Raw genomic sequence first — 16,527 nt, 5'->3', positions numbered from 1 at the left:
GAGGCCTCAAGTGTACCATAAAAAATATATTATAAAGGAGTAATCTTTATCTGAACTGAGGCTGCACGGAGAGAACACATGTCCAGCTGAGAGCAGCATTGAGCTTTTGTTCACTCTGGGAAAAGTCAATGCTCTTCATCTGATTTGATTAATTTTTTTCTTGGCACTGGGCATCTAGTTAATATTTGTGCTCAACAATGGGGTTTTTTTCCTCCAAAGGTTGCTCTTGTCCTGGGCTCAGACAAAGGCAGAGATGCCAATAGTATCTCCCCAGACAAACTGCCCTGCTGGGATTGTGTGTTAACAGCAAGATGTGGAGAAGTCAGACTCCACTCCCCGCTGTCCCGCCCCACGCTGTGAAAGATTGGCCTATCTCTGGGCAGAAGGTGCCAGGGGAACTCAGCCCACCTGCCCCCCAGCCAGGCTGATGCTGAAGCCCATTTGCAGAAGCCTGCATGATAGGCTGTGGAGCAGCGCCATGCCCGCGGGAGTCTGAGCAGGAAGGGGCGACTGTCTTCAGGTGTATTTTCTTCTCCCCCTTGGTGAAGCTGAGGTTCCCGGGGTTCATAGTATTCAACTCTGAAAACGTGGGCATTGTGGTTGCGCCCAGAAATGTGTGTACCTCAATGAGCACCCCCAAAATCAGTGTGGAATCTCCAGGGCTCACACACGAGCCAGGCGTAGCATGCAGCTGTACCTAAGCGTGCAGGGGGGGTTCTGTCCCTAACTCAGGGGTGTGCACTTAGGCACACGCATCTTCAAAATCTGGGCCCTAATGTTCACTTTCAGATCCCCACTGAGTCAAGTCAGCAATGTTGGGAGGAAGGAGAGTCCAGAGATTAGGGCACTAGGGGTCAGTTCCCTGCTCCATCAGATATCACTAGTCTCTCTGGCTCCGTATACACAGCAACTAGACACCCACGGCTGGGGCTCGCGGGGCTCGGGCTGGGGGGCTGTTTCACTGCTGTGTAGACTTCTGGGCTCAGGCTGGAGCTCGGGCACCAGGACCCTGCGGGATGGGAGGACCCATCTGTACACCCAGGGAATAGCCCTGCCCTGCCCTGCCCTGCCTCCCAGGGGGCTGTAGGGATAAATACACCACAGACTGCGAGGCGCTCTGCTCCTACAGGATAAGTACCTAAAAGATACCAACAGACTCCAGGGCAAGGTGGAGAATGTAACAAACTCACGTCCACACACCCCAGGAGCAGCTCAGCTAAGCACACCTCTGAGGCCCTCCCCTCGCCCCGAACGTCAGCTCAGGGCGGTTACTGGATGGGGCTCTCGGAGGAGACCAGGTACCTCTTGTTGACATCCCGAAGGACAGGAGGATCAGGGTAATTTTATGCCTTTGATGGAGTCGCCCCTCTACGGAGATCACTAAGCCACCCTTGCGGGGACCAGGTCCAGGGCCCCATATCGGTATTTCTGAAGGATAAACACGGACGGCCACTGCCTCCCCTTGCATCCCATGGGAAGACGGTGCCTCCTTAGTCATGATGAGGAGAGCTCCTGGGTTGGGGGGGGGGCTCTACCCCAGGGGGGAACAGACTCTCCTGCCCATGGGGGGGGGGTCATCTAGTCTGGCCCCATCTTCGGGCTTTTCCCCGCAGAGGGAATCCCCACCTGTAGGGGCAGGGCCCAGCCTCCTCTCATGAAAGAGGAGGTGCCTTTCCCCTATGGCTGGGGGGTCACAGTGGCCCCTGATTGGAGCCCCCAAAGACAGAAGATGGGGGCTGACAGCCAGTCACCCCAGAAGCCTGGAAAGGCGAGGGGGAAAGGCCCCGTCCTCCAAAGACTGACAGGGATTAGTGCTGGGGAAGCTGTGCAGGAGTGGGGAGAAGCAGAGGCTGGGGGGCAGGATCGGGGGGCAGGGAGGAGCCATGGCTGGGGGGGCAGGAGCGGGGGGCAGGAGCGGGGGGCAGGGAGAAGCAGGGGGCAGGGTGACTGGGGGCAGGAGCAGGGAGGAGCAGAGGCTGGGGGCAGGGTGACTGGGGGCAGGAGCAGAGGCTGGGGGGCAGGATCGGGGGGCAGGGAGGAGCCATGGCTGGGGGGGCAGGAGCAGGGAGGAGCCGTGGCTGGGGGGCAGGATCGGGGGGCAGGGAGAAGCGGGGGGCAGAGTGACTGAGGGCAGGAGAAGGGAGGAGCAGAGGCTGGGGGGCAGGAGCAGGGAGGAGCCGTGGCTGGGGGGCAGGATCGGGGGGCAGGAAGAAGCGGGGGGCAGAGTGACTGAGGGCAGGAGAAGGGAGGAGCAGAGGCTGGGGGGAAGGGTGACTGGGGGCAAGAGTGGGGGCAGGGAGGAGCCGTGGCTGGGGGGCAGGAGCGGGGGGCAGGGAGAAGCAGGGGGCAGTGACTGGGGGCAGGGTGACTGGGGCCAGGAGTGGGGGCAGGGAGGAGCCATGGCTGGGGGGCAGGAGCGGGGGGCAGGGAGAAGAAGGGCAGTGACTGGGGGCAGGAGCAGGGAGGAGCAGAGGCTGGGGGGCAGGCTGGGGGGCAGGGTGGCTGGGGGCAGGAGCAGAGGTTGGGGGGCAGGATCGGGGGGCAGGGAGGATCGGGGGGCAGAGTGACTGAGGGCAGGAGCAGAGGCTGGGGGGCAGGCTGGGGGGCAGGGTGGCTGGGGGTCACAGCCGGCAGTCTGAGGCGGCAGGAGGGAGGGGCTGGGTGGCACACGAGTTGTAAGGCAGCAAGCGGGGACCGGGGACAGCCAGTGCTGCGGGGCGGGGGGCAGCGGGGATTCGGGGGCGAGGTTTCCCGGGCGCGCGCTCTCCATCTGCGTTCCCAGCGCCGGGCGCGCTGCCCTCAGCCCCAGGCCGGCCCGGGGCGCGGTGCCAGGCGCGGTGCCAGCCCCGCTCTCCCCGCCGCCCCGTGCCGGGGGCGGGCTCTCCCCACGCCGGGAGCGCGCTCTCCTCCTCCCGCTCGGCACAAAGTTTAGCGGCAGGAACTCGGGCTGCAACAGTGCGAGGCGGCGGCGGCGGAGCTGGAGCGCAGCGTCCCCGGGCGCGCCGCGGAGCCGGTCCCCATGCGCCCGGAGCCGGTCCCCATGCGCCCGGCCGGCTGGAGGCGGCTGCACCGCGGGGGCTGCGGGGCTCCGCGCTGACTGTGCCATGCGGGGCTCCCCCCCGGCGGCTGCGGGGCGGGAGGGCAGCGGCGCCCCATGCACACGGGGCTGCCGGGCGGCGGCTGACACCATGTGCGCCCGGTGCGCGGGGCTAGGAGCGGGGAGCAGCCATGGCCCCCCCCGCCCAGCCTGGGGCGCAGGGCGGGCGCGGCTCTAAGGGGCCCCCCGCTCGAAAGCTGCTCTGCATGTGCAGCCTCTCGCTGTGCCTCACCTACCTGTGCTACAGCCTGATGGGGGGCACCGGCCCGGGCGCCCTGCGCTCCCCCGCCGGCCTGCGCGGCTCCCCGGTTCCCAGCGCCCTGCGCGGCTCCCCGGCTCCCAGCGCCCTGCGCTCCCCCGCCGGCCTGCGCGGCTCCCCGGCTCCCAGCGCCCTGCGCTCCCCCGCCGGCCTGCGCGGCTCCCCGGCCACCCCCGCGCCCCCCACTCGGGCCAGCAACGCCAGCCGCCCGGGGGTGTCGGCGGCCGCCTGGCTCCGGACCGCGCTGGCCCCCGGCGAGGTGATCGCGGCGCAGAGCGGCGCCTTCGAGAGGGACCCGCAGGAATCCAGCACCACGGACGAGGAGCTGAGCCGGGCGGGCAGCACCACGCCGGACTACGGCGAGAAGCGGCTGCCGCAAGCCCTGATCATCGGCGTGAAGAAGGGGGGCACCCGGGCGCTGCTGGAGGCCATCCGGGCGCACCCCGACGTGCGCGCCGTGGGGGTCGAGCCCCACTTCTTCGACAGGAACTACGAGAAGGGGCTGGAGTGGTACAGGTGAGCGCCGGGCGGGGCGGCCGGGGGCAGAGACACCTGCCCGGGGCGCGGGGCCAACAGCGGGCAGCCTGCGTCCCCCCCCAGCGGGAAGGAGCCGGGCCTGTGGCCGGCGGGGAGCGCTCCTGGCTGGAAGGGCTGGGCCCGGGCTCTCCCTGGCCTGTTTGGAGAGAGCCCCCGAGCAGGTTGGCTCCACTGCGCTGCCTGTAACCCTCCCCCCTGGGACCCTCTCCGGCTCCTTCCCGCTCCCATAAGGCACCATCGGCTCCGCCCTGGGAGCAGGTGGCAAATTCCCTTCGCCGCATGCCACCCCCTGGAGGCTCTGGCCTCATGCCCCTGGGGGGGCGGGCTGTGCCTTGGGGCCTGAGGCAGCGCTTGGCTGCTGTGCTGGGTACCAGGGGCTGTAGCTGTGGGAGGCAGCCCCAGCCCAGCCCTCAGGGACAGATCCTGGGGCGGGGGTATTAGTAACGACTGTGCCCAGGGCTGAGGAGAAGAGAGTGTGAGTTGTTAGTGGCTTGACTTGCCATTGCCTTGCTTTTGTGGGTTTGTGTCCGGTGTGTGTGTGTGGCTCACCCTGAAGGTTTCTGTGTATTTAAAATCTAACTCCCCCCCCCTCTGTGCAGAAGTTCTCAGATTGAGTCTATTGCTTACTTATTTATTGCTAACAGCGGGCTCAAGTCTGCCCATCTCCTACCTGGCAGCTTACCTGAGCAAGGTACTGTCTCCAGGATCTGTGTGAATCCCAGCCATGCCCTCCCCTTTCAGCTGCAGGCGCCTTGGGATTGCTTAACCACATCAAAACAATATATAGGGGACAGAGGAGGCCCCAGAGCAGCTAGTGCCTGGCGTGGAGGCAAATTGGGCAATAACAGATTTAAATGCAGGTCAAATAAATGTATAATTAATGTTACTGGCCGTTATACCATTTAAAATCCAGGGTTCTGATGGAGATGCCAGAAATAGCTACAAAATGCATTTTATGCAGCGCCCGGTACACAGAAGATTTGAACAGATTGCGCCGGTGGCTGCACTTGCACTGTACAAATCTAGACTGTTCAGTAGTGAATAATTACAGAAATAAACAAGCCTGCAAGCCCAGGTGATAGCTGCAGCTTTAAAGTGACAATAAATAAACAAGGAGTCTTTCTTCATACAAGCCACAGCATCCTGAATTTCCTTCCCAAACGGAGATTTATTCCTTTTATGCAACAAGTTCCATCTGCTAGAAGTTTTTGAATTGATTAGACTGAGCTCTGTGTATGAATTACTCTTGGTATTGCCGTTTGATCTAACACATTTAAAACTTTTAACGTAGACTCCTTTTAACCTGTTCCAATAGATGAAAACAGGATGAATTCATCAGTAGGTTTCTTTGCTGTTTCAACATATCAAACTAACTGTGATGTTCACTGTTTTAAAATATTTATCTCAAAACTTGAAAATACAAATCATTAATTTAACTTGAAAATTATTGATGATGTTATTTTTTAGTTTCTGGCAGCACCCGCACTGTGCTTGTTGCTTTCCAAATAGGAAATAATCATGATTAAAACATCGAGGTCCTGGCTTTTTATTTCACTCATTAGGGTAGTTGACTAAACAGCTGGAAAGAATGAGGAACATTTTCAGTTTCAGAGGCAAAAAGTTAACAACTGTTTGAATTAGCTGGGTTTTTTTTTTTTTAAATAAAAATAAAGTGTGAGGTTTTCATGTGAACACTAACTTAGATGTGATCATCTTCAGGCAGGTTTCCTCAGAAATTTTGGAAGCAAAGTGTGTGCAATAACACTTATTTGCTGTGGCATTTGCTTGGCTTTATTATGATGCCCAGTGATTCTCTGAGGAACTCCAGTGAAGTGGAGACCAGCAATCAGAGAGTACTTGTATGAGAGCTTGTTTGTTATGTGCTGTCAAAGGCTGTGTGTGTTGCATCAACATCTGGACATGAGGAGGATTGGCTCAGGTGATTTTATTTTGTGCACACTTTATTTCAAACAGCCAACATCATATTTTACCTAATTGTCACCCAGGAAAGCTTTTCTTTAAAGACCAAGTTTAGAAACTTGATGAAAGAAGCTAAAGATAGGGGTGTAGAGAGGTTTGGTTTTGTTCAAAATAGGCGGAAGAAGATCAAGCATTGAATATGACAAGCAGCTGTGTTTTCATCTTGAAAGTAAAGCTGGGAGAAAAGGGCCGGGGAGTGAGCGTAGCTTTCCCTTGGAGCGAAAGGCACAAACAGGTATGCATCTGCAGAACAGTATTCGGATCTTTTTGTCATTCTTGTAGCTATGTGGTGTTGCTCTCATAGATTTATTTAAGCTCATTTTTAGTGCTGGTGAATGGTGTTGGACTCAACAGCTGTGGGCACTAGGGTGACCAGACAGCAAGTGTGAAAAAACGGGACAGGGGGTGGAGGGTAATAGGAGCCTATATAAGAAAAAGTCCCAAAAATTGGGACTGTCCCTATAAAACCGGGGCATCTAGGCACCCTAGTGGGCACTGAAATCTACTGGTTACTCTACCAGCAGCCACAGCTCAACCAGTGAGCAGATCTTCGTCTCAATCCTGAGCTGGAATTGCCATATTGGAAGACAGCAAGGAGACACATACAGTAGCTGTCCTTAGTGCCTCAGAGTAAGCCATAAATCCTCATTTCTGACACATGAAGGGGATTTCTTCCTGACCCTAGCTGATGGTTAGCTTATGTCCTGCATCATGAAGGTTGAGAGTCTTTGCAATTGTATCCTAGCTAGAGAAATTGCAGATGTTATTTATATTCACATAAATGTCTGCTTTTAACCTTATTGAATTACTTGCATTAATGTCTTCTGGCAGTGAGTTCCACGGGATACTTACACATTTTGTAACGTGGCTTCCTTTTGTCCATTTTAAAACTGTTGCCTTTTAATACTATCAAATTATTATTTTCTAGTGTCATGGGGTGGAAAATGGGGCCACTTGACTGGCCTTCTCTGCATCATTCATTGTTGAAAGTATGTTCTGGTGATTACTGTACTGTCCTAGGAAACAGTAACTTTATGTTCTACTCCAAACTCTGCCGACATGGCCTAGAGCCAGTTCCCTTTTAACTTCCCCATACCTCAGCTTCCTAATCTGTAAAATGGGGATAATAATACTTAGCTATTTCTTTTGGATGTGTATCTTGCTACAGTTGGTCATGCCTTTGTCTCCTTGAGTTTGACTGCTGTAATACACTCTACATGAGATTATATCTTATGACGATCCAGAAGCTGAAGTTAGTGCAAAATACACTTTATGTAGGGAATCGGTTACACCGGTTCTCTAGAGTCAGCTTTTCTTAAACATTACAGAAAACAGCTATGTGAATGGGTGATCTGTGCTGATTGTGATAGTTCGAAAGCCAGGGTTACAGTTTATGTGGAAATTACAGAATTGAAATCTTCCTACATGTCTACTGATGTATTATGTTTAAGGTGGAGTTAAGGCTGCATGGGGTTGTTCAGGATTAAGGTGTCCGATTTGCTTTTGGAATCATAATTTGTGATTCCATACACTTTTTAGTGTTGGGTTGTTTGAGGGATTTGTTCAGTGGTACATCTTCCCTTCAATTCCATTTATAGCCTTCAGTGTAAGTTAACTGTTGCTGAATTTCCTAGATTTTCTTTTTTCTAAATGTAGGATGTATTTTGAATGCTATTAAAAGTTGTATTTAAGGGTTTGTGGGAAACATTATCTATTTTTAGCCTCTCTTTTTCTTAACAATCCAGTGATATTTCTTTCTGGCATATATGTCTTTTGCATGTTCTCAGTTTCACCTCTTTCTTTTATCGGAGACATTGGTACTTAACAGTAGATATTATCCTTCATGATAAAGAGAACTAACTGCATCCCTTCTACAATGCCAAAATGATTTGCTCCACAGTGAATCATTGTGAGGTTTGTCAAAGGTCATGAGGTCTTCATTTCCATCAAAGTGGAAATTAACTGATGCCTCTTCGTTCCTTCCTTACCCTTCTAGATCACATGATCTTTCTATAATCCTAAATATGAATTGCCATGGATTTTTAGTCAGTACTCGGTGCTTTTATAATCCAAGACTTTCCCACAGTCAACACAGGGGAATGTCTTTCACTGCAGAATTAACTTGGGTGTCCAGCACTCGGGGCTGAGTACGGGGGTTGCCCTAGTCAGGGTGTGAGCTGCCACACTGCAAATCCGGACTCGACTGCGTCCACACAGTTGCTGTGCTCATCCATGTTAGCACTGGAACTTCTGGGGGCTCGTAGTGCTGCAGCATGATGTGATGCTCTGTGATTCTTTCCTAGTGAATTGTGAGAGAACTTGTTTGTCCTTCTGGGCACACGGGGGAATTGTGAGAAGGCATCGGAGGACTGTCAGCACTTGAGTAGTTTAACCTGAATCCTCACTGCAAAGTGGGCAGGTTGCCAGCCCAAAGGTAAGCCATGTTCATGCGTTAGCCTAGACCCCAGGACGGGCCAGCTAGCTCAGATAAAGCCGAGGCGTGGGTGTGAATGAGAGCCAGAATAAGGCCAACCCCACCTAATCGCCTGGTTTAACTCTGCAGCGAGGATGGACCCACAGTCATTTCTGGAGCTGGGATACACCTGTCATCTTGCAGTGTTAGATGCCAAAACTTGTATTCTTTAAACATTTGTCATCTACTATGAAACCCTTTGGCAAAACCCCGCATACTCCAGAAGACGCTGGACCTGGATTCTATGGCAAAGTCTCCGAAATCTCTGGCACTCTGTTGCAGCTTCATTTAAATTGAAAGGCGGAAGTGTTTCTCGATGAAATACTAGCTGAATGATACAGTTAGCACACTAGCCCCTGTGCTGCTCATTTAGAGGTTAATGTAGAAACAGCATCAAATAAAATGATTTGATCGGCTTTCAGCATGCGGTACCTGCAGCCTGTTCCTGCATTGTAGGACTTGTCCCGTGGAAGCAGGTTTGGGGACTTGGGCTGAGGGCATGTGGGGCATTGGCACTAGGGTGATCAGACAGCAAGTGTGAAAAATCGGGACGGGGGTGGGGGGTAATAGGAGCCTATATAAGAAAAGCCCCCAAATATCAGGACAGTCCCTATAAAATCGGGACATCTGGTCACCCTAATTGGCACTGTATGGGACAGGGGTGGCTCTATGGTTTTTGCCGCCCCAAGCACGGCAGTCAGGCGGCTTTCGGCGGCGTGCCTGCAGGCGGTCCGCTGGCCACGCGGATTCGGCGGCATGCCTGCGGGAGGTCCGCAAGTGCCGTGCCTTCAGCGTCCCCGCCACCGAATTGCCACCGAATCCGCGGGACCGGCAGACCTCCCGCAGGCATGCCGCCGAAGGCAGCCTGACTGCCACCCTCACAGCGACCGGCAGGCCGCCCCCCGCGGCTTGCCGCCCCAGGCACATGCTTGCTGCGCTGGTGCCTGGAGCCGCCCCTGGTCTGGGAGTGCATTAAGTACATTAGCGAGGTGTGATCAGCAGAGAAACAGTTAATCATGCTGGCATTTAAATTGTCAACTTTAGGTATCACAGTAACTCACTGAGAAGGGTGGGACAGTTCATGGATCTCAGAGCTATTGTTTCAGCTGCTTGGAGGTTCAGGAAGCTTCACGCTTTCAAGGTTATCTTGGCATCTGAAAAGGCTAGAAACATTTTTAAATGAAAGTTTAGAGTCTGTAGCATCCATTTGATAACAAATGCACCATTTGTAACAAAATATGACTCGCCTCATAACGTAAATACAGCATTTATGACTAACAGTGTTAAATCCAATATTTTCACATTAATAACCAGGGCATGTATCCTGTGTCTTAGATTTTCAAATAATCTATAAATCAGTGAATTTTCAGATCTCAAACTTCAGGAATTAATTTGCTAGAGGGATCCAAAAAAAGGTTAGACTCATAAAAATCAAAATGGAGACATTTTAAAATGATTATAACTAACAGATTTACTGGTAAATTCTAAGAAAATTCATTTGGTACTGTTAAGAGTAAGTGCTGTAAGTATGGGGAGGATATGATAAATTTATATTCTTCATTCATAATGAAGACCTTTCATCCTTTTAGTGAATCTCTCCATGCAACTTTAACTAAGGAACTGCTATGGTGTCCTCATAATTATAACCTTGCTTTTACTTCATGGCTCATTCCCTCTTACGCCTCAATCCTTTAGGCTTAACTTTTCGCACGTGAACCAATGGGCCTACGTGCCTGGGGAAGGTGAAATGCACGTTCCTTGTCTGTCTTGTCTTTCTAGGCTGTCAAATTGTTCGGCTAGGGCCTGTCTAATTTGGTTGTAACATGCCCAGCACAATAAAGCCCCCAGATGCTACAGTCATATAAATAATTAATAACACCAATAAATCGGGGATCCTCGTCCTGAATAATACAAGAAGCTGCTTCAGGAAATATCTGTTTCCGAACCAGTTGGTCCAAGAAGCAATTGCACTGGGATTGAGAAACTGATTCTTTAAACCACACCCCTGTGGCCACTACACTAGTGCAGGGATAAACAATGGGCGGACCATGGGCCAAATCCGGACCACCAGACCCTTTTGAACGGACCATGAAATCTTTTTATTTACTGATTATTATCATTATTGTGATTGCAGTGTGAAAAGATGTTGCTCTGGAGTGTGGACCTTAACTATACCTTGACCAAGGAATTTGGATCTTGACAAAAAAGAATGGATTACCCCTGCACTAGTGCATCTTTGGGTAGCGACTGTCGTGCACTATTGTCGTTTGAGCAGGTTTTGTTGCCTCCCTGCTGTTGCTGCCATTCTGTGTTCCCCATCCCTGGCTGTGTTGATTGAGAGGCCAGTGGTCTGGGCTTCACACTCGTACAGTGTTTGTACTCCTGTGACCTGCGATTTGTATCCACGCAGATTGAACAGCATGAATTACCTTTCAGGTAGATTGGTTTCCATGGCCATGCGTCCTTTGGGCCTCTCTGCTCAGACTGCCAGCAGGGGAAGTGAGAGGAGGGTAGGGGCAAGGAAGGCTAAGACCCTGGACTGAGACCATGGACTCATTTCACATTGGGCCCCGAACAGCCATCAGATAGCAATAGCCTTTGGTCACCTCAGTGTTAATCCTGTGCTGTTTGAATCTCACTGTTGTGCTGCTGTGTAATATTTATACTCCTCTATTCCGTGTCATAATATTCAGAAAATAAAATCACCTCCACTAGGGCTGACATTCAGTGCTGAGGGGCACTATAGGGTGGATAGATAGATGGGGCTTTTCTTCTAATGATGTGAGAGACTGCTGGTACTTTGTAACTACTGTATTTCTCTGTAAAAGGCCTTTCCAGTGTATACCGTATCCTCAGCACTTCTGATCGTTTAGGGAAGGGGTATTGATTTTTCCAGGTCCTGCTGTGAGTTGGCTTTTGCTGAAATGCAGTGACTCAGCTGCCCCCCCCCTTACACTGTATTGGGATTACCCTGGGCTAGGAATTTTAAATTATACACACACGTACCCCATTGTAACATTGGTAATTTCAAGACTATCACCTCTCATTTCTCCTTAAACATTTAGGACCTGATTTTCCGTGGTAGCCTCTAATTTTGAGGCACAATTTTGCACCTGCAAATAATTCTGGGATAATATCAGTGCTGTTTCTCATGGGGGGAAAAGAATGAGCCTACTGTTATTTCAGATGCATATTTCTCTTGTGCATTCCTGTGCAAGGCAGAGATGCACGTATACGTATACACCCCACTTAGTTCTGTAGCCAGTTCTCATGAAAATTGACGGAAGGACTGTAATAGACTTCAGTGCTCTTTTGATCAGGCCTGTACTGTGCATGCCAAGGGCCAGACTCTGCCCTTGGCAAGGTGCCTGGAATTCCCTATTCTTGCCCTGCTGAGAAGTTGGGGGTGGGGGTGAGTAAAGGTCTCTCATAGGCTACGTTAGCCTCTTCAGCTGGGGGCTGGATCTGCTCCCAAACCAAGAGCTACTAGGTGACTCTACCCCGGTGCAGACAGGTCTGGCCCAGGTCTTAGGCCAGGAGAGCTACATTTCCCAAAGATGGTACCTGGCTTCTCTTAGCCTTTCTGTTTTGTTTCAGGTAGAGGGATGTAGGGAGAATATAGGGAGACATCAGGCTTCGCTGCAATGTCATATGGCCTAATGGCCACAGAGCAGCACCTAGCGCTCAGCATCCCCACACCGGCCACAGACACTGAGCTCAGCCCTGTGCAGCAAAGGGGAGCGTGCTCGCAGGGCAAGGGGCAGCGTGCTCGCAGGGCAAGGAGAGCGTACATGAGAGCAAGGGCAGCGTGCTCGCAGGGCAAGGGGCAGCGTGCTCGCAGGGCAAGGGGCAGCGTGCTCGCAGGGCAAAGGGAGCATACGTAGAGCAAAGGGGAGCGTGCTCGCAGGGCAAGGGGCAGCGTGCTCGCAGGGCAAGGGGAGCGTACGTAGAGCAAAGGGGAGCGTGCTCGCAGGGCATGGGGCAGCGTGCTCGCAGGGCAAGGAGAGTGTACATGAGAGCAAGGGGCAGCGTGCTCTCAGGGCAAGGGGCAGCGTGCTCTCAGGGCAAGGGGCAGCGTGCTCGCAGGGCAAGGGGCAGCGTACGTAGAGCAAAGGGGAGTGTGCTCGCAGAGCAAGGGGCAGCATGCTCGCAGGGCAAGGGGCAGTGTGCTCGCAGGGCAAGGGGAGCGTACGTGAGAGCAAGGGGAGCGTGCGTAGAGCAAGGGCAGCGTGCGTGAGGGCAAGGGGAGCGTATGTAGAGCAAAGGGCAGCGTGCTCGCAGGGCAAGGGGCAGCGTGCTCGCAGGGCAAGGGGCAGCGTGCTCGCAGGGCAAGGGGAGCGTACGTGAGAGCAAGGGGAGCGTGCGTGAGGGCAAGGGGCAGCATGCGTGAGGGCAAGGGGAGCGTATGTAGAGCAAAGGGGAGCATGCTCGCAGAGCAAGGGGCAGCGTGCTCGCAGGGCAAGGGGCAGTGTGCTCGCAGGGCAAGGGGAGCGTACGTGAGGGCAAGGGGCAGCGTGCGTGAGGGCAAGGGGCAGCGTGCGTGAGGGCAAGGGGCAGCGTGCTCACAGCAAGGGGCAGCGTGCTCGCAGGGCAAGGGGCAGCGTGCTCGCAGGGCAAGGGGCAGCGTGCTCGCAGGGCAAGGGGCAGCGTGCTCACAGGGCAAGGAGAGTGTACGTAGAGCAAAGGGGAGCATGCGTGGAGCAAGGGGCAGCGTGCTCGCAGGGCAAGCGATGCGGGAACACCCATTCCTGCTGGAAGGCCAGCGCTAGCGCCAAGCTGCTCCCTGCCCCCTTTGAGATTTATTGTTTGTTTGCTGCTGAAAGGGCCTCGGGGGGCCCCAGTGCACAGAGACCCTCCCGGCTTCCTAAGAGGAACCAGACCTCAGTGAGCTCAGAGCTATGCGCCTCCTCAGCATGACGGAGGTCACGCCCCCACCTCCTCAGCCACACCCACTGCCCGTCCAAGCTCCACCCCGTTGTGCCCTGCACTCTGGAGAGGGAAGGAGCAGAGGCATGGGGCTTGAGACCTCCTGCACTCAGAGTGGAGGATGAAGCCTGGTGCTTCTCCCCACATGTAGACTCTATTCACACTCACATGGCAACACGAGAACCTTGTGCTCCCCGCTGGGTGCTGTGCATGGGCTTGCGGGGTCATGGTCATGATCTCGGCTATCTGTAAGGAGACCACAAACAGGAGCAACTAAAGATTTCCCCAATTAAGCATTTATTCTTTGCTTTCTGACTGATTACCTGTTCAGGGGGCTATGCCTGCCCCATCTCTGCTCCTGTACCCGTTCACTGGGGCAGTCATCCTTCCCCCACGACCCCCTGATTATCCAGGTCAGAGCTCTATTAGCAACGCTTCCAATGAGCACAAACAGATATAGGTCTGAGTGCGAGGTCCCCCCTGCTCTGTCAAACTGAAGTCCCTTCTGTTGGGATTATGACTGTCCCAAAGCCGTCCTTAAGCAGGGTATGACGGAGTTACAAGTTGGAAGATAAATAACAACCACCAAAAGGTCAAGTTGTGTTTCTTCTAACACCCTTTTGCCAGATGGGGGCCGGCGCCACACTGCCAGGCCTGGAACGATTTACACATCAATATACGTATGTGGGAACAACGAAGCTTTGGAGCATTGGTCTCAGTAATCCACAGAGGAAATTCCACAGTGCTTTGCTTCTAACGATTTGTCGTTTCTATGATCTAAGTTTGCAGAGTGAGCTTTGTGTGACTGCCGTTTCACACCGGCCATGCAGCTGCTACAGCAAAGGGCACAACAGAAAACCCAGAAATAGGACTGAGCCCCTTTGGAAAACACAGTGGAAAAGAATCAGCTGGTTACATTTCTGGGTTTAAATGATGCGTTTGACCCCTATTCATGTATTGATTTAGTGAGGCATGTTCTGCTTTGTAAAAACTGTGGTCTAGGTAAGGGAGGAACAACAGGTTTACAAAGAAAGTTAAGAGCAAAGGCTTTTGATTTTCAAAGTGAAAATTCCACCACAGATTGGTGACACCTTCTATTGAGAGCAGTTTGAATCCTCTGCTTTTCATGGATCTCTTTTTCCTCCTGTTGTCATGGGGATTTCTTTTCCCTGAGTTATTATATCATGCACTTCAGCAGAAATTTTATTGCTTTTGGGGCCGGCAAGGCTCATGTGGGACATTTCTCACTGCTCACGGTGTAACACGCTGAGGTAATTTCTTTCAAATGTTTTTTGCTTGAAGTGGTTTCAATGAATTGAGAAGGGTAAGAGTGTGAATGAATGGCTGAGAATTTAGCACTGAGTTCAAGTAAGGAACATACACTATCAAACTTTCCAAAGCATTAAGTGTGGATATTGTAATTTCAGTGTGGCATATAAATAGCTAGCAGTCCATTTTATTCTTTCCCCCCCCAAGTATTATTTAGCATCGGAATCTGTTTAAATTGCTTTTCAGCCCCTTTTAAAAGTTTTATTGTAAATCCCAGGCTATCTGAATGTCTTCATCCAAGGGGAAAATTATTGCTGTTTAGATTGAGGATATAGGGTCCAATCCTGCAAGATGCGGCATACCCGTTAACTTCCGTGGGAGCTGAGGGCACTCGGCACTTGGCAGGATCACGCCTTTATGACCTAGTCCTCACACACACAAGTCTTTCTGACACATGGGAGTTGCTCCCATTGTAGTCAGTGAGGCCACTTGGCTGAGTAAGGGTTGTTCGTGTGAATAAGTATTTGCAGGATTAAACCTTGAACCCTCAATTCTGTAAAGATTTACACCGATGTTTCACTTCCCTATTGAATTTAGTGGGATCATTCACATGCGGAAAGTTCAGCCTCAGTCTTTGCAGGATCAGGGCCTTAACCTGTAACCGCTTTGTGGCAGAGACCTCGTCATTTGATTTCCCTGTGAAGGGTCCAGCATATGCTTGGCACCGTGTCAATATAAACCATTGGTTGACATATTGAGAAAATGCCTTAATGTCAACATTAGGGGGCTATCCCGGAGCTTTTAATGTGGCCAGAAAACATTGTTTCCTTTAGAGAACCAAGTCTCTGGATTTTTCTAAGGCCAGTTTCAGCCCTCGGGGGCTACACCCACTGAAGCCAAGGGGAATCACTGGCATGAGGGGAACATATAGGCAATTGGATTCCCTAGCTGGGACTCCTGATCCGTGGTCTCCAGTGTGGCGCTGGCTGTGGCATGGCTACCTGCAGTTCATCTTCCCTTTTCCCAGCTGCTGGAAGGCCCTTGAGCATGTCGGGGTTTGGAAACTCACTAATTACTCCGAGTGAGACTCTCCTCATTGGCAGCAGGAAGGCGGCACTCTTAGGCAAACCTTGTTAATTACTGCAACCGAGATTCCAAAACCAACTGCCGCTTGTGAACACAACATTCATTGGGTGTTTTATTCCCGTCCAGGTCTCTGCTCTACAGTTGCATTTAGTTAGTTGCCATTTCAATGCTGAAAGAGTATTTAAAAAGCAAAGTGTTTGAAGGCTGTGGAAAAAAATCATACTTATGAAAAATATCTATTTTTGTAAATCTCCAATTTTCTTCCCCAAACTCTCCACACCAGTTAGTAAATGTTGCAAGATTTGCTGTTTTTCTCCCTGTCAGATTGTACATCTAAGCATCATAAACTTGCTCTTTATTGCTTTAATATTACAATCGCTAGTGACATTTTATGTAAATGATGGCATTTACCTTGACAAACTCTCCTGTGAAGTACAGTAACTTTAAAGAATTTATTTTGCAATATAAACAGGCCCAAAATGCCCGGGGTGGATGTAAAATTCAGAGTGGTTTTTACAGCTAAGTTCTTCCCAAAATGTCCTGCTAGGTCTGCTGGGGCCTGAGCAGGAGTCAGTCAGCTCCAAATTGAATCAGTGCTTGAGAGAAACTGAGTAAAGGAGGCTTATGGGAAAGACGAATCGGCAAAGAGCTTGAAGCTACATTCTAGAACGTGTGAAGCAGCACAGGACGTTGGATAAAAGCACTAACTGCCAGGTGTTGTTGTTCATTAGGAAAATTGTTGGAACACATCTTGAGCCAAAATTTGTTTTTAGTTGCATCCATGGAGCCACTCTGGAGCAGAATTTGGCCCGTTCTGTTATGACTGAATAAAGGCCTTGGGTTCTTTACGCCAAGAGCCAGAATTCACAACTCTCTGATGTTTTGGACCCACATACACCT

At 51.9% G+C, this 16,527-nt stretch overlaps 1 protein-coding gene across 1 annotated transcript in view; it reads left to right on the top strand.

Moving 5' to 3' along the window:
- The first annotated feature begins 3,228 nt into the window (after nucleotides 1–3,228).
- The window catches only part of HS3ST4 (heparan sulfate-glucosamine 3-sulfotransferase 4), a 108,133-nt gene continuing 94,834 nt past the window's right edge, over nucleotides 3,229–16,527 (top strand). The window contains exon 1 of the mRNA XM_065412479.1: nucleotides 3,229–3,872. Coding sequence (XP_065268551.1) covers nucleotides 3,229–3,872 — 644 coding nt within the window. The remainder of the gene's footprint in view (nucleotides 3,873–16,527) is intronic.

Source organism: Emys orbicularis, chromosome 10 (assembly GCF_028017835.1).
Source record: "Emys orbicularis isolate rEmyOrb1 chromosome 10, rEmyOrb1.hap1, whole genome shotgun sequence".
Classification (NCBI taxonomy): domain Eukaryota; kingdom Metazoa; phylum Chordata; order Testudines; family Emydidae; genus Emys; species Emys orbicularis.
This window is presented reverse-complemented; position numbering and strand designations above follow the sequence as displayed.